At 58.1% G+C, this 21099-nt stretch overlaps 2 protein-coding genes across 4 annotated transcripts; one reads left to right on the forward strand and one right to left on the reverse strand.

Annotated features, from left to right (window-relative positions):
* Positions 1-2829: 2829 nt before the first annotated feature.
* Positions 2830-15651, forward strand: VWA5B2 (von Willebrand factor A domain containing 5B2). 2 transcript variants are annotated; one of them, XM_084876114.1, is made up of 19 exons: positions 2830-3865; positions 3949-4119; positions 6032-6251; positions 6432-6589; positions 7063-7194; positions 7661-7785; positions 8177-8332; positions 8730-8840; positions 8909-9117; positions 9201-9312; positions 9800-9985; positions 10836-11007; positions 11096-11409; positions 12128-12317; positions 12417-12770; positions 14173-14310; positions 14407-14487; positions 14566-14810; positions 14896-15651. In XM_084876114.1, exons 1-19 carry the CDS (start codon positions 3727-3729, stop codon positions 15442-15444), a joined length of 3762 nt encoding a protein of 1253 aa, XP_084732240.1. In that variant the 5' UTR covers positions 2830-3726; the 3' UTR covers positions 15445-15651. The 2 variants fall into 2 exon arrangements, with proteins under 2 accessions (XP_084732240.1, XP_084732239.1); XM_084876113.1 differs by lacking the exons at positions 2830-3865; positions 3949-4119; positions 6032-6251; ... (2 more) ...; positions 7661-7785; positions 8177-8332 and adding an exon at positions 10084-10134 and having other exon boundaries at positions 8376-8840; positions 14173-15651.
* A 442-nt stretch (positions 15652-16093) lies between these two features.
* Positions 16094-21054, reverse strand: ALG3 (ALG3 alpha-1,3- mannosyltransferase). Of its 2 annotated transcripts, none has more exons than XM_084876115.1 (9): positions 20823-21054; positions 19316-19415; positions 19071-19218; positions 18802-18962; positions 18174-18294; positions 17577-17782; positions 17341-17418; positions 16377-16520; positions 16094-16268 (listed from the first exon to the last, which is right to left on the reverse strand). In XM_084876115.1, exons 1-9 carry the CDS (start codon positions 21016-21018, stop codon positions 16106-16108), a joined length of 1317 nt encoding a protein of 438 aa, XP_084732241.1. In that variant the 5' UTR covers positions 21019-21054; the 3' UTR covers positions 16094-16105. The 2 variants fall into 2 exon arrangements, with proteins under 2 accessions (XP_084732241.1, XP_084732242.1); XM_084876116.1 differs by having other exon boundaries at positions 20860-20989.
* Positions 21055-21099: the final 45 nt, after the last annotated feature.

The raw sequence follows: 21099 nt of genomic DNA on the forward strand, positions 1-21099 counted from the left end.
CCAGCAGACTTCCTTCAGATGTCTCTTGCATTATTAGCTCTCCTGGGTCTCCAACCTGCTACCCACACTGCAAACTTGAACTTGCCAGCCTCCTTAACTGGATCAGCCAATTCCTTATAATAAATAAGTAAATGAAAACACAAATAAGAACATAAACACACACATAGCTAAAGATACATCTCCTATTGGTTTTGCTTCCACTTGGAGAACCCTAATATACCACTTGAATCCAATGATCAAAGTTAACATCACCAGTCATAGTAACTGACAAGCACATCCTAATGTAATATAGTGAGAAGGCTACATTATTTATGTGGTAAACCTGCCAAAAATTAATATCCTGAATCTAATCAAGAGCAAACAACAGGTAAACCCAAACGGAGGCCGAAACCGGTTTGGCTCAGTGGATAGAGCATTGGCCTGCAGACTCAAGGGTCCCAGGTTTGATTCCCATCAAGGGCATGTACCTTGGTTGCGGGCACATCCCCGATGGGGGGTGTGCAGGAGGCAGCTGATCAATGTTTCTCTGTCATCAATGTTTTTAACTCTCTATCCCTTCTCCTTCCTCTCTGTAAAAAATCAATAAAATATATTAAAAAAACAAAAAAACAAAAAAACAAATGGAGACATTCTACAAAATAACTGGCCAGAACTCTTCACAAATGCCAGTATTGTGAAAGACAAAAAGGAATGAGGATTGACTTCTGATCAAAGTGTGAGCCATTTTCTCACCAAAGTACAAGCCTTTCCATACAGAGACTATGTCTTTTTAGCTCTGTACTGCCCCCCCCCCCTTCCTTCTGCCTGGCACACAGCAGGCCACCCAAGCTCCATGCCATTCCTTAGCCCTGCCTAGAATCCCCCTCCCCCTTCTGGAACCTGATTCGGGGCCCTCTGGGGCAGCACTGTCCCTTCCTGTCCTCAGTGGCCTGCCATGCTGCAGCTCTACCCCCAGAGTGCTCCCAGCTGGGCCTCAGAGACCCATTTGCTGTCCCCACCAAGCCCCTCTTCTCCCTGGCGTCACACCGCCTACCCTGCCCCACCCCATCCTGCAGGATGCTTCCTGCCTCTTGCAGAGCTGGAGCTGCTGACCCGTCTCTTCCTCCGTTGGCCTGTCAGGCCGGTCCAGCTTCCCAGCAAAGCTTGGCTCCGACAAGCGTGTTATCTTAGTCTCTGACAGGAACGCCATCTTCCCGGAACACTGTCCTACATCCAAACTCCTCTCAGGACCAAAGAGGACCTCTGGCCATTCCTGTGTGTTCTGAGCAGTTAATGACTGCTCCCTGCCGCTTCAGCTTTGGCCCGAGGGCCACATGTAACTTATGGTTCGTTTGCAGAAGGGGCAACGCACAAAACCCCCTTGAGCTCCTGGAGGACTTCCCTGGACTGGTGCTGCCTGGAGACCTGGAGCCCCTGGATGGCCCATCTGCCCACACACCAACCACTGCTTCTCCCTAAACCCGGAAGAGGGGAGCTCACTCAGCACCAGGCTGAAAGCAGGTTCAGCAAAGAAGGGAGGACAGGTGTCAATGGAAGCATGGCTCAGACGGTGTGGAAAGAACGCGGGTGGAATGCAGCTGGAGCTCGCTGTGGGCTGGGTCATCGCGATGGTGGCTATGTTTTCTGTGTCATCCTGGTGCATTTCCGCCCGTGGAGTTCCCGGGGGAGAGGCCCAGCGAAGGCCGCCATGCTCAGTGGAAAGGGTGTGGCTGAGGGCTCAGGTGCTCCAGGAGACAGGGGATCCCCCTGGGACAGAAGGGGGGGGGGGGGGTGGCGACTGGATAAACTGGGGAGGGGTGAAACCTGCCTTGCTTGAAAGCCCACTCCCACCTGCTGCCCCCTCCTCTCAGCTCCCCTCAAGGCCTCTTTGCAGCATCTGAGTGTGGCCTCTGCACGAAGGCATACAGGGGTGACTAACACGGTCACTTCCCAGGACGCCCAGACTCTCCGCCAGGGGCTGGGGAGAGCTTCTGCAGCATAGCACTTTCAAGCCGCAGGACCATTCCGCCAATATCCGGGAACCTGTTCACCAACAGAGATGTTTTCGCCTGTTGCAGTGGTGGGGTGGGGGGTGGGGTCCCTGATGGGGGAGGGGAGGGGTGGGGGTCTGCCACCACAAGAAGGCTCAGCAGGCGGGAAGACCTCGCTTCCCAGGTGGTGGGCAACGGAAGCACAGGGAGTTAAATCGCGTGGGGGTGATCCTGCCCACTCTCCTCCCCACCCCCGGAGAAAGCGGGGAGATGGCTCTGCCCTGGTGGGGAGGCTGTCTGCTTGCTGGTGGGGGGAAGTCGCTGCAGTGCTGAGGACCTCTGCTTGGCGTGAGAGGTCCCTGAAGTGAGCAGACAAGTTGAAGGTACCTGCAGGGCGGGAAGGGGGGGTGTCCCGCAGTGAGGGGGGCGCACTTTGAAAAGGGATGGGGTGGCTTGTTGGGGCTTGGGGTCCAGGGACCACCACAGGGAGCCGGGGTTCGCTGCAGTGATGAGGGAGGGGTAGTGCAGAGACGGGAAGCCTGGGGGGGGGGTAAGGGGGAGGGGTTGGGGCTGGTCCTGGGATAGCTGCGGTCGCTGCGGTGTTGGGGGGCATCTGCAGGACGCCCCGCTTCCCGGAGGACAGAAAGGGTGGGGCCTCGGAGCCGGTCTCGCACCGGCGGGGGGCTGTGCGGCGGGAGGACGCGGGCCCTGCAGTGCGGTGCGGGCCAGGCTGGCACCGCACGCGGAGAGGGGGGGGGGGTGGAAGGCGGCGAACAGCAGCCCCGCCGCAGCGGCAGGCGGGGCCGGGGCGGGCCGGGGGCGGCCTTTCGGATCGGGGGCGGGACCAGCATCCTCGGGGCCGCCGCCCCGGAGCGGACCGAGAGCGGCGCTGCGGGAGGGAGTCCGGAGCCGGAGCCCCGCGGGTGCCCAGGCGGAGAGCCCCGAGGCGCAGCGGCCCCGCACCCCGGCCCCGCGCAGCCAGGACTCCGCAGAGGACGCGGCGGTGAGGCGGGGCTGCCTGCGGGCGGGGACGACCCCTGGGGCATCCCTGGCAGCTCGGCTCCTGCAGGGAGAGGTGCCCGGACAGACGGACGGACGCCCCCGCCCCTGCACTTCCCCGGCCTCGCCTCCGAGAGACCCCCTCCTCCCGCTTCCCGACCGCGTTCCTCCCACCCCAGGCCCCTGCCCACCCCGCCCGCAGTCTCTCCGCATCCAGGTCAGTGCAGGCGCCGGGAGAGAAGGACCGCAGCCCTGGGCTCCCCTCCCGCCTCGCCCCTCCCCGCGGTCCCCGGCCGGGCTGGGGGCTCCCCGGAGGACGCTGGCCCTTTAAACCCCGCTCCGCACCCAGAGCATCTCCCTCTCCCGCCCGCGCTCCTTCCGACAGCTGGCGGCCGGGGAGCCCGGGGAGCCCGGGGGCACAGGTAGGGGCGGGGAGGCTGGGAGCCGGAGGTGAACAGCTGGGACCCCCCCCTCCGCCCCCGGAGGAGCCGCGTCCGGACTGCTCGGCGCCCCGAGCGCCGGTTAATCATTAACCCTCCGCGCCCCGGCCCCGAGCGCCCGGCGGTGCGCCCCGCCCGGCCTCCCAGGTAACGGGCGAGGGCGCGGGGCTGCCCCGCCGCCTCCTCCGCCCTCCGCTCCCCGCCCCGCCCCGCGGCCCCCGAGCCCCCGCGGCCTTGGATGCCCTGCGGGTCCCGCCCTCCCGCCCGGGTGCCCGCGCCCCCCTCACCCCGCGCCCCCCGCCCCGCCCCCAGGCGCCATGCCCGGCCTGTACTGCCCCGCCAGCTGGACGCCGCTGCCCCTCACCGACTCCTGGGTCCGGGCCCGCGCCAACGGCCCCTGCCTGAGCCTGCGCGCCCGGCTCACCTACCGCAACCCGCAGCCGCGGCCGGTGGACGGTGAGGCCGGAGGGGCGGCGCGGGGCGGTGGGAGCGGGGGCCGGGCGGGATCCGATGCCTCCTGTGTGCACCCCAATCCCCAGGCGTGTTCGTGTACCCGCTGGCCGAGGCCGAGGTGGTGTCGAGCTTCGAGGCGGAGGCGGCCGGACGGCGCGTCTCCTTCCGTCTGCAGAGCCGGCGCCGCGCGCAGGCCGCCTGCTGCCGCGCGCTGGGCCCCGCGCCCGGGGCCCCCACGCCCCGCCGCTGCGCGCAGGGTGAGCCCGGGGCCCGCCCCGCGCCCGAAGCCGCCCTCCTCCTGCCCCCGCCAGCCACCGATTTTATTTTTTTTTTAATTCATGGATTCATCCCTTTATTCAACAGCTGACACGCGCCAGGTGCTGGGGGGTGTGACCCAGGCCTGACCCAGGGTTCTCAGCCAGGGCGACAGGCACGGCGGGCATCACACACCTGCTTCCCGCTCTGGAGCCATAGCTCCCGAGCCGGGACAGGGTTTGGGTCATTCCCACGACCCTGCATCTTGTGCCACAAAGGGGTTCAGAGAGTGCGGGGTGGGGTGGAGGTCCGCCCCCGGGTTAGGTTCCATGGCTCGCACTCCATTCTTTACTTTGCGTGCATTTGTTTGGTTTCTGCACATGGGATGTACCGTCCGTTCGAGTGAAAGGAGGGACAGAATCCAGTGGTGCTGAGCGTTGGCATATGCCCCACAGGTAGTTAGAAGCCAGAGTGAGGGATGTTCCAGAAGGAAGGGGAGCCAGCATTTGACGGAAAGGAAGGGGGAGGCACCCCAGGCCAGCGCAATGGTGTGAGCGAAGGTTTGGAATTGAGTTGTCCTGGGTGATGGCAATGAAATACCCGGTGTTTATAGAGATTTACACTTCACAAAGCCCACTCACTGGTATCGCTTTGTTTGAGTCCTGAGAGGTGGGAATGCGATTGCTGTTCTCCTTCTCCCTTGTATAGGTCATGAAAAATAGCAGCAGTGGCCTCTTACATATTAGATGCTTTGCACATAGTATGTCATTTATTCCTTACAACAATCTCTGAGACTCAGTTACTATGACCCCTCCATCCCCCCAGGGCAGGAACTGAGGCTCCTCAAAACGAGAGTTACCAAAGGACCGAGTTAGAAGCCACAGAGCCAGGACCCACACTCTGCTCTCACCACACCACATGGCAGCAGGCTCTCTTCCGTCTTTACCACCCAGCTCCCCCTCCTTCTTTTATTCAGCAAGTATTCCTCAAAGGAATGGATAGGTGGTGATGGTGGGCCCGTGAGGTGAAGTAGGGCTGTAAGCGTAGTCTGGGGTCAGACCACGGAAGGCCCTGCCTATCACGGTTCATATCTGGCCGTTTTCCTTTCCCAACTGTGGGGACTCCATGCCCACCCCCCCGGGTTTGTCAAATAAAACTATGATCTGAGCAAATGGTGTGCTTGGTATGCAAATACAGCTCTATGTCCTCTAGCCCACTTCCAAGCAGATCACTGCTCCTAAACTCCTCTTGGGTAGAAAGTGCTGGAGCCACTCCTAGCAGGCAGTGGGGAACTCCTTAGTATTCATGAGCAAGGGATTTGTGGGTCCCAGGCTACAGGGAATGTCAGTCCACAAAGATGGTCCTCTAGGAAGGTCTGGATAGATAGGGGCAGAGGGTATGGGCCCCCCGGAATCTTGGCCTGGTGTGAATATGCCTTGTTCTCCGCAGCTTCCGTTAGCAGTGTTGTCACTGCCCCCTTTCCTGATGACAGCCAGATCCTTTTACCACCCATCTACCTCTGTCTACCATCATTCATCCCATGCCTCCATCCTGTACCACCCAGGCACTGGCCCAGTGGTCGGCAAACTCATTAGTCTACAGAGCCAAATAGCAACAGTACAACGATTGGAATTTCTTTTGAGAGTCAAATTTTTTAAACGTAAACTTCTTCTAACACCACTTCTTCAACATAGACTCGCCCAGGCCGTAGTATTTTGTGGAAGAGTCACACTCAAGGGGCCAAGGAGCCACATGTGGCTCGCGAGCCACAGTTTGCCGACCATGGCTGTAGCCCATTGTCTCTCCGGTACCCCTTGCCCAGGCTCCCCTGACTCAGTGCCTGCACCCACCCCTGTCTTCCCTCATCCCCTTCTGCTCCCAGCCCCCTCTGACCCCTTTTCTCACTCATCATAGGTCATCTTGTCTTGGATCTGGCCCAGGCCCGGTCCACACTGGTGCTGCCCACCGGCCTCATCGCCTCGGCCGGCACCATGACAGTGACCCTGTGCAGCAGCCGGGAGCTGCCCTCCAGGCCTGATGGGGTGCTCCATGTGGCTCTGCCCTCGGTGCTCACCCCACTGGCCCCGCCAGGTCCGCCGGGCCCCCCCAGAGCTCCGGGGCTCTGTGACGACAGGTTGGGCCTATGGTGATTCTCTTCGTCCCTCCCTCGGCTTCTCTGGGTCTAGTGCGGGTGAGGGGGCTCTGGCAGGGTGCCCCGGGTAATGGGCAGGGCGGAGCCGGGCTGGGGCCAGTCAGCCAGAGGGGCTAGGGGCCTTGGGAGTGGCCAAGTGACCCTCCTCGTGCTCCCTTCCAGCCCGACCAGCTGCTTCGGGGTGGGCAGCCCTCAGGAGGAAGGTCAGGCCTGGGAGGAGCCCGCTGCCCCTCCGGACGTGTTCTTAGGCCCTGCCCGCTGCCCCGCCCCGTACACCTTCTCCTTCGAGATGCTGGTGACTGGGCCGTGCCTGCTGGCAGGTGGGTGCCCCTCTCAGCACAGCTGACTGGGACATAATTCAAGGCTCAGGGATGGGAGGAACACAGAACAAAACAAAAAAAGACAGGGACCTAAGCCTTGGGGACCCCCAGTCTCACAGTGGGAGCATCCTCTGGACCCCTCAGTTTGTCAGTGTCACTTATTTACATACCGCCCCACTCACCCATGGGAAGAGAGAGGCTTATGGTGAGACCAGGGCAAGAAGCGGGGGAGGGTGCTAAATCAACACTTGGGTTGACCAGCCAGGAACAGAGCTGGGACTCTGCCTCCTAAACCACGAAACCATGCAACCCCTCCCCCCCTTGTCCATTGGAGCCTGTGACCAGGTTCTGAGAGCTGAGCTGAATCAGTCGTGATCCCTCGGGGCCCATGGCCTGGGAAGGGGGTGTTTATGCTCTTCGCGCTGACTTAGGGTGGGGCGAGCACCACCCCTCCTTGCCTCTTTGCCCCTCAGGCCTTGAGAGCCCCTCTCATACTCTGCGGGCAGATGCCCCACCCCACGCCAGCTCTGCCGCCACCATCTGTGTCACCCTGGCAGAGGGCCACCGCTGCGACCGGGCCGTGGAGATCCTGCTGCACCCCAGCGGTGAGCGAACGGGCACACGGCGAGCCGGCTCTGACCAGCCTCGGGCCACCTCAGTGGCATTTTTTTTTTTTTTTTTTTTCTATCACTAGCATTTCTCAAGCATAGATTTCTGGTCTCCTCCTCAGACGGACCAAGTCATCTGTAAGGGAGGGCCTGGTGCCGTGGTCGGCAAACTGCGGCTCCTGAGCCACATGCTGCTCCTTGGCCCCTTGCACATGGCTCTTCCACAAAACACCACGGCCTGGGCGAGTCTATTTTGAAGAAGTGGCGTTAGAAGAAGGTTCAGGTTAAAAAAAATTTGGCTCTCAAATGAAATTCTAATCGTGGTACTGTTGATAGCTGGCTCTGTTGACCAATGAGTTTGCCGACCGCTGGCCTGGTGGTGTAGGGAGGCTGCACAGCAGGACGGGGCAGTTAGGGTCCAGAAACAGGGACTTCCCTGACAGCTGTGTGCCCTCCCCTGCAGAGCCCCACCAGCCGCACCTGATGCTGGAGGCCGGCAGCCTGAGCTCAGCAGAATATGAGGCCCGAGTGAGGGCCCGCCGGGATTTCCAGAGGCTGCAGCGCAGACACAGTGACGGGGACCGGCAGGTACAGTGGCCAGGGGGCCTGACTTGGCCCCTGGCCTGGCTGCTAGGTGCATTTGTGCATGAGGATCAGGCGAGCAGACTCATGTCGGGATGAGTAGGGGGCTCTGCTCACAGTAAGAATGCTCAGCACCCCACCACCATCCCAAAGGGCTGGGAGTCTCTGGAAGGCCCATTCAGGCCTCCCTGGGCTGTGTCTCAGAGAACAGGGGCTCCGCCTGCCGTGGGCAGAGGACAGCCACCTGCCTCTGCCCAGGCCTTGAATCCCATGACCACAAAAAGGTGACTCATGGGGCGGGTGAGATAGAAAAAGGCCCCGGGGCTGAGTTCCACTGCCAGCCCAGGCGGGAGCTGCGCTCAGCCTGGCCCAGGGTGACTCTGGGCTCCGTGTTCAGGTGTGGTTCCTGCAGCGACGCTTCCACAAGGACATCCTGCTGAACCCCGTACTGATGCTGAGCTTCTGCCCAGACCTGAGCTCCGAGCCTGGACACCTGGGCACAGCTACGCGGGAGCTCCTCTTCCTGCTGGACGGCAGCGCCGCAGCACACAAGGCCTGTGGGGGCGTCTGGGGGCATGGAGGGCAGGCCTGGGGGCGGTCTGAGGTGGGCTGCAGCACACACACGCGCGTGTACACACACACACACACACACACACACACACACACGTCTCTTTCTCATACACAGATGCATCTCTCCCAGATTCCAAGGGCCTGTCTCATACATAATAGATTGTCACCTAATGTCAAAGCCAGGTGTCATATACACCTCCAGAGTCACATACACAAATGTCTCCCTAACACTCTCCATTCTCACACACACAGGGCCTCTCTCAGATCCTCATCCAGGCCCATTGTACACAGCCTGCAGAGGCGGGCCCTCCGTGTCCCTTTCTCTCCACCCGCGCCCCGGGGCCTGCCTCACCCTGTCCTCTCCGGCCCTCCCTCCCCAGGATGCCCTTGTCCTGGCCGTGAAGTCGCTCCCATCCCAGACTCTCATCAACCTGGCCACGTTCGGCGCGGCAGCGCAGCCCCTCTTCCCCGACAGCAGGCTGTGCAGTGACGTAAGTGCAGCCGGGAGTCTGGGGGCCCCGTGGAGAAGCTTCCCTCAGCCTGTGCCTTCTCCCCGCAGGACACGGTGAAGTTGATCTGTGAGAGCGTGGAGTCCCTGCAGGCTGCGGGAGGTCCCCCAGATGTGCTGGCCGCGCTGGACTGGGCCATGAGGCAGCCCCAGCACAGGGCCCACCCTCGGCAGCTGTTCCTGCTCACGGCCGCCTCGCCTGCGGCTGCCATGACCCAGCAAGCCCTGGAGCTCATGAGGTGGCACAGGGGGGCAGCCAGGTACGAGGTGGGCAGAGACCGGTGACTGAGGTGAGCCCCCTCAGAGGCTCTGAAGGTCACAACTGTCTCCCTTCCTTCATCAGGTGCTTCTCCTTTGGGCTGGGGCCTGCCTGCCGCCAGCTGCTCCAGGGTCTGTCTGCCCTCAGCAGGGGCCAGGCCTACTTCCCGAGGCCTGGGGAGAGGCTGCAGCCCATGGTGAGCTTGAGCCTGGGCCCTGTTCCCTACTCCTCAAGTCCTTCTCCCAAGTTGCACTGAGTCCGAGGCAGAACCCGGTTCTGTTGTGGGGTCTCCTGGCTTCTCCCCGACTCCAATCCCGACTCTCCCTGGAGGTGCCCATCAGGGGAGGAGCCACAGGGGTTGCTGTGGGATGCTTCAGGGGCTGAAGGTGAGGGGAGCACGGCTTCTGACCACCCCCCAAATATTATTCTCAGTTGTGTCCTGGTACTGAGTCATATCCTTGATAAGCCTTTTCTCATTCACATGGTAGAGCTCAGGCCAAGAGAGAGACCCAGCCCTGAGGCCTGAGCTCTCGGTCCCCTTGCTTGTTCCTACCCCCATTCCTTCCCCTCACCCCAGCCTGACCTGGCTTCCCTGAGCTAGAGACCAGGCAGGTGGGAAGGGCAGCCTTTCTGCTCTGTCCGCTGAGTGGCACCTCTCTCCCCCCCATGGCCTCTCCCCACAGCTGGTGCGGGCTCTGCGCAAGGCACTGGAGCCTGCTCTGAGCGACATCTCTGTGGACTGGTTTGTGCCAGACTCGGTGGAGGCACTGCTGACCCCCCGGGAGATCCCAGCACTCTACCCTGGGGACCAGCTGCTCGGTTACTGCTCGCTCTTCAGGGTGGATGGCTTCCGGCCTCACCTGCTTGGGGTAGGCCTGGGCTGGGGGACGGGCAGTGGGCCTGTGATCACTGAAGCCCTTGCATCTCCCTCCAAACCCTTCTTCCATTTCCCATGCCTTTCTGCCAGACTCTCCTCCTACCTCCAGGCCTCCTCAGAGACCACACGGGGCCCTCCAAGGTGACTGCAACCTGCCTCCGCTTTAGGTCTTCCGCTGAGTTGTCCTTAAAGTGGTGCCCTGGCTTTTACCATGGGTCACTAAGCCACCCAGACAGAGAACAGCTCCAGCATTTGCTATGAGATCTTGGTCACAATTTGCTCACTACTTCCCTCAGTGCCCTACAGAAGGCACCCTCCGATTATTCCCTGTAACATTCAGGGGCAGGTGCAGCACAGTCTAGATGAAATCTCAGGTACTAGCCATTTGATTTTGGGCTAGTGATTTAACCTCTCTGAAAACCATTTCCTCAAAGGCATTTTTTTTTTCATAGGGTTGTTGTAATTCGAGGTCATAATATACACGCTCTTGGTAGAATACTTGGCACGTAGTAGGAGTTAGAGATATGATAGTTATTTTTATTATGGAAAGCTTTCTCCCTTTGGAAGAACTAAGCGTGCATCTCTCTTTTTGATAACGGACTGTTTGCCCTTTTGCCTGGTTGCCAGGAAGCTCAGGGCCAGACCTGGAGCTCAGCCACAGAAGCTCTATTAACCCTATGGTTAGCACGGATGGTTCCTCCTTCCCTAGTACTGGGCTTTCCCTTCTGGCTTATTAACTTTATTGCCTCTTGCAGTTAGCCATCTTAAATCTGTTTGGAAAGAGGTCGCATCTTCCAAAAGAACGACAATCTGTTTTTTTCCCAATGACTCTTTCTCCCTAGGGCCAAGAGTCTGGCTGGCAGAGCTTGGGCGGCTCCATGTTCCCATCGCCAGAGGAGGTGCCTTCTGCCACCAGCGCTGGCACTGAGCCCACTGGCACCTCGGAGCCGCTGGGAACAGGCACTGTGCCAGGAGAGCTGTCCAGCCCCTGGGCTGCCGGGGACTCGGAGCAGAGTGAGTGCTGGGTGCCGGTGTGTGGCTGTGCTGGAAGGATGGGCAGGAGGAGGGGCCAGGGCGAGCTTCCTTCTCCTGCCTCCATTAGGTACCGACGCTCTGACGGACCCAGTCACGGACCCTGGACCGAACCCCTCCTCTGACACAGCCATATGGCGTCGCATCTTCCAGTCCTCATACATCCGGGAGCAGTATGTGCTCACCCACTGCTCTGCCAGCCCTGAGCCAGGCCCAGGCTCTGCAGGCAGCAGTGAGTCCCCTGGCTCCCAGGGCCCTGGCTCCCCCGAGGGCAGTGTTCCCCTGGACCCCCCCTCTCAGCAGGGCTGCCGCAGCCTGGCCTGGGGAGAACCTGCAGGCTCCCGCTCCTGCCCCCTGCCTCCACCCCCACTGGCATCAGTCAAGGTGAGACTCAATCCACATCCCTTTACCGTTATGTCCAGCCACACTTCTTGGCCATCTGCTGTATGTCGTACATGGTACGGTGGTTACGTGAAGTCTAGCTGAAGAGCTGGGTGGGTAAATCTAGAATGATGCCATGCAGTATACGGGGATGAGCTCAGGGACATGGTGCTGTGGGGACTTAGAGTTCTAAGGTGACTAACCCTGTCTCAGGGAGCCGGGAAAGCAAGAGCCACATCTGGAAAAATACGTAGAAGTGAGCCGGGCAAAGAGGGACATGGCATGAACAAAAAGACAAGTAACTTGCCGAAACCAGTTTGGCTCAGTGGATGTAGCCTGAAAGGTCCCAGGTTCGATTCCGGTCAAGGGCATGTGCCTTGGTTGCAGGCACATCCCCAGTAGGGGGGTGTGCAGAAGGCAGCTGATCGACGTTTCTCTCTCATCGATGTTTCTAACTCTCTATCTCTCTCTCTTCCTCTCTGTGAAAAGTCAATAAAATATATTTAAAACAAACAAAGTAACCTCCAGTGAGATATAGGATGTAGAGTGGCATAATTGGGAGGGGGCCAGAGGCCATGGGAGCCATGCCTTTTTCCTAACCACACTCAGGGTTTCAGTAAAAGGGAAAGCTGTGTGTGTGTGTGTGTGTGTGTGTGTGTGTATGTGTGATGGCCAGGAGCTATGCTTTCCTTGGCCAATGGACCCGCCTTGTCACCTGCAGACTGGGGCCTTGAGTGCCGAGGTGCTGAACCGTCGCCGCAGAGCGGCTCTGGCTGGCCGAAGCCTCTCATCGCCCCCTGGCCAGGTGAACCCAGTCCCTGGCCGTCCCCGGCACCCCTCTCTGGGCGCAGCACCGGAGGGGCCAGGCCCTGAGTTTGGGCAGCAGCTGGGACAAGGCCTGGACGACTCAGGTAAAGGTTGGCTGGAGAGTTGAATTCTGACACCACGGAGGCCTCTGGAAGGCCGAGCCCAGGGCACCACACCCCCTGCCCCTGCCATTGTCTCCTCAGGAAACCTGCTCTCCCCAGCGCCCATGGACTGGGACATGTTGATGGAACCCCCCTTCTTGTTTACGGCTGTGCCCTCTGATGGGGAGTCTGCACCCCCAGCAGTGCCACTGCCTCCGCAGGCTCCACGCTGCCACGTGGTGATCCGGGCCCTGCGTGGGGAGCAGCCTGTGTGCTGGGAGGTGGGTGTTGGGCTAGAGACACTCTGGGGGCCTGGGGATGATGGCTCACTGCCTCCATCACCTCACGAAAGAGAAGGTGCTTGGGACCAAGCACTCCATCGGCTGACAGCAGCGTCTGTGGTCCGGGACAATGAGCAGCTGGCTCTCCGAGGGGCTGAGACCATGGCTGACTGGGGTGAGTTGCTGGTGGGCCCAAGGAGGCTGTATGGGGCAGAGTGGCAGAGGTATGAGTCTGTTTGATCACTCTCTCTATAGATCACTTTGCACATAAACAATTTGAGGTGGCTCATCCACATTTACAAGGGGAGAAATTAAGCAGGGCAATGGGGGGAAAAAGGATAACAACAGAAAGGAGAGAATGAGGTCTTATTAAATACTGGAGGCCTGGTGCACGAAATTTATGCACTGGGATGGGAGGGTGTCCCTCAGCCCAGCCTGCATTCTCTTGCAGCCCAAGAGCCCTTAGGGGATGTCCCACTGCCACCGTCACTGTGCTTGCCAGCCATGAACCTAGCTTCTGGCAGCTTCTGGCTGAACTCACTGACCACCTGGGGGCAGCTCCTTCATTCAGCATCTGCTCCCTGGTCGTCAGTGCACATAATAGTGACCTGTCATCCCACAATTCAGTTGATTTGCATGTTAGCCTTTTATGCCTGTGGGAGTGGGCTGAAACTAGCTCTCCAACATCCCCCTAGGGATCCCAGATTGCAAGAAGGCGCAGGCCCAGCCAAGGGACCCCACTGGTACACCATCAGGGCCAGGGCGGGACACAGGAGGTTTGATAGCCAAGGAGGGACTGTGGGAGGGCTCCAGGGCATGTCTGGCCTCTCTCTCAGTCCCGATCGGCCAGACCCCAGCAGCAAGCTAATCTACCAGTCAGAGTGTCTGCCCCCCTGGTGGTCAGTGCACATCATAGCAAATGGTTGAGTGGTCTTAGCATATCATTAGCATATTAAGCTTTGATTGGTTAAATGGATGACCAGATGACTGGACACTTAGCATATTAGGCTTTTATTATATAGGATGCACACCATGAGGTTATGTGCCTTTGCAAGTATGTGACCCAAAATTGGCAAGCTTCTTAGCAGCCAATAGAGAGAAATGACATCTTGTAAGGATTTTTAGTGCCCATAACATAAAAACAAATGTCACTCAGGAAGACTGTTAAAACCAAGAAAAGCTAACATTTCAATTCCTCAGTTACACTAGCTATATTTCAAGTGCTTGAATCACACACATATAGGACATTTCCTTCCTCACAGGAAGTTCTATTGGACAGTGTTGAAATGAGCAGGTAGAAAAGGCACTGGTCCATGCTTCCTGAATGGTGTCCAGAATATTGAATTTCTGGATGGCCAAGAGGCATAGCCCTGCTATGGATTAAGGATTCAGCTTAACCACTTCTTGCTGAAGTTGGCGAGTTAAGCTGGTCCAGATCCTGAGAAACTTTACTCTGTCCAAAAGTGAACAGAGAAGCTATGGGAACACTGAAGTGTTTTTCTTTGAAGCCCTAAGTAGAGGGTGGGCGGTGGGAGTGCACCCCGGCCTGGTCAGCAAACTGCTCCTTGGTTTTACAGGCCATGCCCGGAGGTCCTGGCTCCGAGCCCTTCAGACAAGCAAGGTCAGCTCTGCCCCCTCCTGCTTCACCTGCCCCGTGGCTGTGGACGCTGCCAGTAGGGAAGTCCTGCCCTTAGCCCTGCAGGTGCGGGGCTCAGGTAGAGTCCCTCCCGAGTGTCCTCTCAGGTGCTGGCCCTCACTTCACTGGCCACATGCCCAGACAAACCTCTGCCCTGTCTTCTGTGCCCCTGCAGAGCCAGTGGAGTCCCCAGGCACCCCTCCTGCCTCTCAGGGCCATCTAGATGCAGCTCTGCCCACAGCTGTCCAGTGCAAAGGTAACACTCAACTCTGGGCCAATGGCAGGGAGCACCGAGCTGAGGGATCACCGCTGGCACTGACTGGCTCCATTGCAGGCCTTCAGGGAGGCCCTCTGGCAAGTGGCTCAGATCCAGACCAAAAGGACAACTCCAAGTCTGCTTGGGAGGATTCTGCAGCCCCTCCTCGAGGTCCTCACACCGTGCCCCCTCGGCCCCCTTTGAAGCTCAGCCTGGGCCATCGGAAACCCAGAGGCCCAGACAGCCACAGACTCTGCAGCCCCAACACAGGCCAGGCCAGCGACGGCAACAGCGAAGGCAGCAGCCATGACTACTTGCCCTTGGTGAGGACTCGGGAGGTGGAGGGTGGTGTTGCAGGGCCAGGGCGCTGTCTCAGCTCACTTCTCCCCCCACCTCCTCTCTCCTCAGGTGCGACTGCAGGAGGCACCGGGCTCCTTCCGCCTGGACGCGCCCTTCTGCACCGCGGTGCACATCCCACAGGAGCGCCTGTGCCGCGCCTCGCCCTTCGCCGTGCACCGTGCCAGCCTCAGCCCCACCTCGGCTTCGTCTCCCTGGGCACTTCTGGGCCCCGGTGTCAGCCAGGGAGACAGTGCCACGGCCTCCTGCAGCCCGACCCCCAGCTCAGGCTCCGAGGGTCCCGGCCAGGTGGACAGTGGGCAGGGTTCAGACACCGAGGCCTCAGAGGGGGCCGAGGGTCCGAGTGGAACCGACCTGCGGGGCCGGACCTGGGCCACAGCAGTGGCACTTGCGTGGCTGGAGCACCGCTGTGCGGCCGCCTTCGGCGAGTGGGAGCTGGCAGCGGCCAAGGCGGACTGTTGGCTGCGAGCACAGCACCTGCCCGATGGCCTGGACTTGGCCGCGCTCAAGGCCGCAGCCCGGGGTCTTTTCCTGCTGCTGCGTCACTGGGACCAGAACCTGCAGCTACACCTGCTGTGTTACAGCCCAGCGAACATGTGAAGGCTGCCCACTGCTGGGCTGGCAGCCCCCAACAGAGTCAAGTCACTGCCACCCGGGCCGGCTTCTCGGTGCCGGGAAGGGGTAGGACGGTGACAGCCTGCCCCCACTGCTTCTCATCCCCTTCCAGAATCCTCTTTCCCACAGAAAGTGCCTGCCTGTGCTCTCTCCCACTCCTTTCACCCCAGCTCCTTTCCCTCTGAGCTCTGTACAGTTCGGTAAAAGAGGAGAGAGCCACAGCCCCCAAATCCTATGCAATAAAGTGCCTCTTGCCCTGACTGGTTTGGCTCAGTGGATAGAGCACTGGCCTGCGGACTGAAGGGTTCCAGGTTCGATTATAATCAGGGGCATGTGCCTTGGTTGCGGGTACATCCCCAGTAGGAGGTGTGCAGGAGGCAGCTGATCAATGTTTCTCTCTCATCGATGTTTCTAGCTCTCTGTCCCTCTCCCTTCCTCTCTGTAAAAAAAAAAAAAAAAAAGAAAGAAAAAAAAAGTGCCTCTTAAAACTGCCTGAATGAGTTCTTTATCTGCCTCATGCATACCCCTCACAGGTTAGTCTAGGCACCTCCATGTAGGCTGCACAGAAGTGGACTTGGTAAGGTTTATTGGGAGGAGCACAGAGTCCATCCACGTCCAGGGCCCTGAGAAGGGGGCAGAGGTGATCTCAGTGGGCTTTCTTGCTGTGCTGGGCGCTCCTGGGGAAGGGCTGGGGGCCCAGCCAGAGCTGCAGCAGGATGACAGCATGGCACGCGTGCAGGGCAGCGGAGCTGCAGGACGTGGACGGGTATGTGTTCCAGGAGAGCTCGATGAGCCCCAGCACCAGCAACCTGGAGATGAGAAACACGCTCCAGAGTCTGGCCAGTGTCTAGGCCCCAGCCCCTCCAAGGTCCCTGACCCTAACCCGTACCCCTCCCTCAGGCTGTCCCAGCCAGTACCTGAGCAGGTGTGTGAGCCAGCGTGCAGGCGTGGCCCACAGGAGGTAGGGCAGCGTGTGGAAGTACCAGACGTAGAACTGGTAGTGGAGAGAACGGCTGAAGCAGATGCCAATGAAGTTGGAGGTGAAGAGGGTGGACACTATCTGTATGCAGTGGTCAAGGCCAAGGGCAGAAGCAGAAGGGCCTGGGGCTGGGGCTGGGGCCGGGCAGGGAGGTTCCAAAGCAGAGGGGTAACAATTTTTGGATCAGATAGCCCCCTGGCTCTACCATTCCCAGATGCATATTTTTGAAAACCTTTTAAAAAAAAAATATATTTTATTGATTTTTCACAGAGAGGAAGGGAGAGAGATAGAGAGCCAGAAATGTCGATGAGAGAGAAACGTCGACCAGCTGCCTCCTGCACACCCCCCACCAGGGATGTGCTCACAACCAATGTACATGCCCTTGACCGGAATCGAACCCGGGACCTTTCAGTCCACAGACCGACGCTCTACCACTGAGCCAAACCGGCTTCGGCTGAAAACGTTTCTTAACCTCTCTGGAATGCTCCTCAATCTGAGGTGGAGACAGGGATACCTAGGGCCATAAAGCCTGGTGAGTCCATCACTTCCTAGCTGGGTGATCTCGGTGAATTATTTAACCACTTAAAGCCCTAATGTTGCCAGCTGTAAATGAGGATAATAAATATACTTCCTATATCAGGGTCTCCTGTAAGCTTTAAATGTTAGCACAGCACCAGGCAGTGGATGAACGCTCATAACAATGATATTTGAAGTTATGAATAAATATACTCATATATGTAAATGCTCAGCACAGTGTTTGGTGCGGAGCAGGAGTTCTAAGAACGGGCCCTATGGCTATTACTGGTGCCTCTTTTACCCGCCTCCCCCCAGGTCACCACCTGACCAGGACCCTGTCTGCACCTGGAGAGGGCAAGACTTACCTTCCCATGACTTAAAGGATATGATTGGGTGTGAGGGGTTGAGGTGGAACCTTCCTTTTGGAGGGATCCTTCAGCAGGGACAGAATACTTTCCCCTGTCCTGGGGAAAAGCCATTCAGACATTCATCAAGCTCTCATCCTGGGCCAAGCTCTAAAATTCACCTCCATGAGTTCAACATCTCCCCTAAGCAGCCCCTAAGGCCCAGGCCCTTCCCTCCTTCCCCTGCATCTGCCCTGGGCACTGCGCCCCGTTCTCACCTGTGCCACCTGCAGAGAACAAAGAGCAGGAGCAGGGCGAGGTGGGTGGCCAGCAGCGCCAGGTGGAAGGCGCGATGCAGGAAGAGGCTCTCGGGGAGGAAGCGCCAGTTCACTGTCCAACGGAAGAGAAACTGGCGGCCAAGGTCAAAGGAGCGGGACAGGTACCCGACGGGGTTCTCCAGGAGGAAGGGCAGCCCCAGCACCACCTGAGATGGATGCAATGTCAGCAGAGCTGCCCAGGCCCACTCCAGCCTCATACCAGTCAGGAGAGTGGGAATCGGTGTGGGTCTCAGAGGTTCCTTAATTCCCGAGGACTCCCGCCCACCCCCCTCTCCCCGCCCCGCTCCGTCAGAGCCCGGGGCCAAAGAGGAAGCTGAGGAGGCAGGTAATGACAGTGCTTTAATGGGCAGAGCTAGAAAGGCCCTACAAGACCATCTAGTTCAGCATCCTTATATTACAGCAACAAACAAACAAAACAGCCCAGAGAGGTAGTGGCTACCCAGTCCAGAATCAATTCCAAAACCCTTGCCTCTTGGCTGTGAGGAAGTCTCAAGGAGGGAAGGGGGCCATCTTTAAAAAGGAGTGAGGTGGGAGTACCTGTAAGACAGCACAGATGCCCAGCTTGGGGAGGGTCCCACGGAGGCCAAATTGTGTGAGGAGAAGGAACAGTAATCCAGGGGCAAAGAGAAGCACGTTCATCTTCACAGAGACTGCCAGGCTAGATGCGGAGAAGAGATAAGGGTGGAAATCAGCTCCAGGGCTATGCACCCCCACCCCCACCATCCAGGCAACTCCTCCCCTCCACCACCAAGCTGCAGGATAGCTCGGTGTGCTGGGCAGCGGAGCTGCAGGACGCGGGTGGGTATGTGTTCCAGGAGAGCTCCATGAGCCCCAGCCCCAGCAACCTGGAGACAGGGCCCACACTCAGAGCTGCGGGAGGGAGGGGAAGGTAGCCTGGGAGGAAGCTGGGGATCGGGAATAGATACCTATTCTCTATGCCCAGACTGAACAAACAAATATATACTGAATATTAGGAATATGAATGACCGACTCCAATACAACTGTGAATTATGGGTTAGAGTGGAGCCTTTCTATAGATCCTGGACTCACCTAGTGGGACCTAACTGACCCACATTGTCTGGCCATGGCCTTGCTGCAGAAATTTAGGGGAAAAGTGATGGAAATACAATAGTAAGAAAGGGGACCAGATGGGAGGGATGCTGACCTGAAACAGCAGCAACCCCAGCCCCAGCGCCGGGCCAGGAACAGGTTGATACTGAGGAAAAGCAGCGCCATGGCCACCGGGTCATTGAAGAGCCGCAACACGAAGATGGAGTGGACACGGTAAGAGGCACAGCACATGAAGAAAAAGACGAAGGGAGGAACCTAAGAGGTGGGCACAGAGGGGAAGAAGGTCAGCTCACCAACCCTGAGCCATCACCATACCTCGGCCCTCCCAGGGTGGAGACCCACATCCTGGTATTGTGGACTCACCTTGCAGGTCTGGTGGTAGATCAGAAAGACAAGCAGCAAGGTGGCCAGGTAGAGCACGGCAAAGATATGCTGGGCCATGCGGATGTCCGTGCCATGGCCGGTGACATAGTACAGCCCCATAAAGATGTACACGAAGCCGGCTGGGTATCTGAAAGAGGAGGGGGAACGTGAAACTGGGAACAGATACCCCGCCTTGTCTCCAGTCAGCCCCTCACATCCCTGCTGAACCTGCTATCCCCACTCACACAAGAGGTCCAGTGTCACCCTGCAGTTGGGTGTAGTCATAGGTGCCATTGATGACGCCCTCCACCTCAGCCATGTAGGCCTTCCAGTCAATCTCTGTATCTGGAAAAGGAAAGGACGGTGTGGTTACTTCCAAGTCCAAAACTTGTCTGCCCCCAACCCATCCAACCCAAGCACCGAGTTCCAGGTCACCCTCAGGGCTTCTATCACAACCGCTTACCTAACTGCCTACGTGATATTCTTTGGGTGAACCCAGGCATCTCAAATTGTTTCTAACTGAACTCATAACCTACTCTAAATCTGCTCCCCTTCCTGAGTTCCACTGAATGGCACCATCAACCTCTCTGTTGCCCAAGTCACAAAACTGAAACTTCCTTCTCTCTCATTTCCAACCCCCATGACCATGTCCTGTCTATTCTTCATTCTACACATCTCTACTCTCATCCTTCTCGACTATTATATAGCAAAATTTGGGCCTAGCATAATCTCTAGCCTCAATGAGGCAACAGCTTCCTTATTAGGCTCCCAGATTTCACGTTCACCTCACCACAATATATTTGCCACCCTGCAATCAGCTCTTCCTATTGTAGAAACCTATCATGTCTCTCTGCTTGAAATCCTTCAACGATTCCCTAAGGCTGTTAAGATAAAGACCAAACTCTGTTACTGTCATTTTAGAAGAGGAACCTATGAATTATTGAGGGTAAGTGACTAGCTCAAGATCAGCAAGCTAGGAAGAGCAGAACTGAAACTGGAATTCATAGGATCCTAGATTCTTAACCACTAACTTTACTGCTATCTCCTTAACACAGCTTACTGACTCCTTTATAATCTAGTCTCAACTTCTGCAAACTCATTTTAGTACTGGCCTCACTTGAATTCTACGTTCCAACTCTAAAGAGACTCCAGGCCCAGTGGGCGTGGCTCAGTGTAGAGCATCGACCTAGGAACCTGGAGGTCTCAGTGATTCCTGGTGGGGGCACATTGCCCGGGTTGTGGTCTCGATCCCCAGTGTTGGATGGGCAGGAGGCAGCAGATCAATGATTCTCTCTCATCATTGGTATTTCTATCTCCCTCTCCCTTTATCTTTGACATTAATTAAAAAATATAATAAAAATAAAAAATAAATAAACCCCAGAATTGAACAGATGAGACCCAGCTGGGGAAGTGACATGTCCAAAGCCACAGAGACAAGCAGCAGCAGCAGGACATTCACACAGACCCAGGTCTTTGACACCAGGCTGGCGGGCTGTACCTTCAGGGCAGAGGACCAATCTCTAGGATCCCCCCTTTCGTCATGGGGGAGGGATTATCAGATCGGGTTTGGTTTTCGGTGGAGCAGGCTTGGAACTTGGGGTAAAAGATATGGGTCTGCAATTGATGACTAAGTGGACCTGGGGTCTGGGTCTGAGCTCCGAATCTGAGTCCCGGTTTGAGTAGGGCGTTCGAGTCCACCTCCCTCCCGCCTTCTCCGCTCCCTTCCACTCCCCTCCCCCTCGGCGCACTCACATGCCACCCTGTGAATGACCCAGAAGGTGATGCCCACCTCCGCCAGGCAGAGGCAGGCAGCCACCAGCAGCGTGTAACGCGGCTCCAGCAGCAGTAGACGCCGCTCTTGCCAGGCGCGCCGCAACCACTGCTCGCAGAGTCCCGCCACCCGGGGTGGGGGTCCCGCCCGGGCGCGTTTCCGAACGCCCGCGGCCATCTTGTCGGTGCACCGTTCATATGGGCCCGCCACCCTGGAAACCGGACCCTTTGGCACTTAGGTTCCGCTCTGGGCGCCGGT

This window comes from Pipistrellus hanaki, assembly GCF_964339955.1.
Source record: "Pipistrellus hanaki genome assembly, chromosome: 2".
Lineage (NCBI taxonomy): Eukaryota > Metazoa > Chordata > Mammalia > Chiroptera > Vespertilionidae > Pipistrellus > Pipistrellus hanaki.

Excerpts from the sequence above, each read along its gene's own strand:
- VWA5B2 (XM_084876114.1), top strand. The coding sequence starts at position 3,727 with ATGCCCGGCCTGTACTGCCCCGCCAGCTGGACGCCGCTGCCCCTCACC. Across the intron at positions 9,118-9,200 it reads TGGCACAGGGGGGCAGCCAG|GTGCTTCTCCTTTGGGCTGG; the intron begins GTACGAGGTGGG and ends TTCCTTCATCAG. Across the intron at positions 11,008-11,095 it reads TGCCGGGGACTCGGAGCAGA|GTACCGACGCTCTGACGGAC; the intron begins GTGAGTGCTGGG and ends TGCCTCCATTAG.
- ALG3 (XM_084876115.1), bottom strand. The coding sequence starts at position 21,018 with ATGGCCGCGGGCGTTCGGAAACGCGCCCGGGCGGGACCCCCACCCCGG. Across the intron at positions 18,963-19,070 it reads TCTACCACCAGACCTGCAAG|GTTCCTCCCTTCGTCTTTTT; the intron begins GTGAGTCCACAA and ends CCCACCTCTTAG. Across the intron at positions 17,419-17,576 it reads GTTCTCTGCAGGTGGCACAG|GACAGGGGAAAGTATTCTGT; the intron begins GTGAGAACGGGG and ends GCTTTTCCCCAG.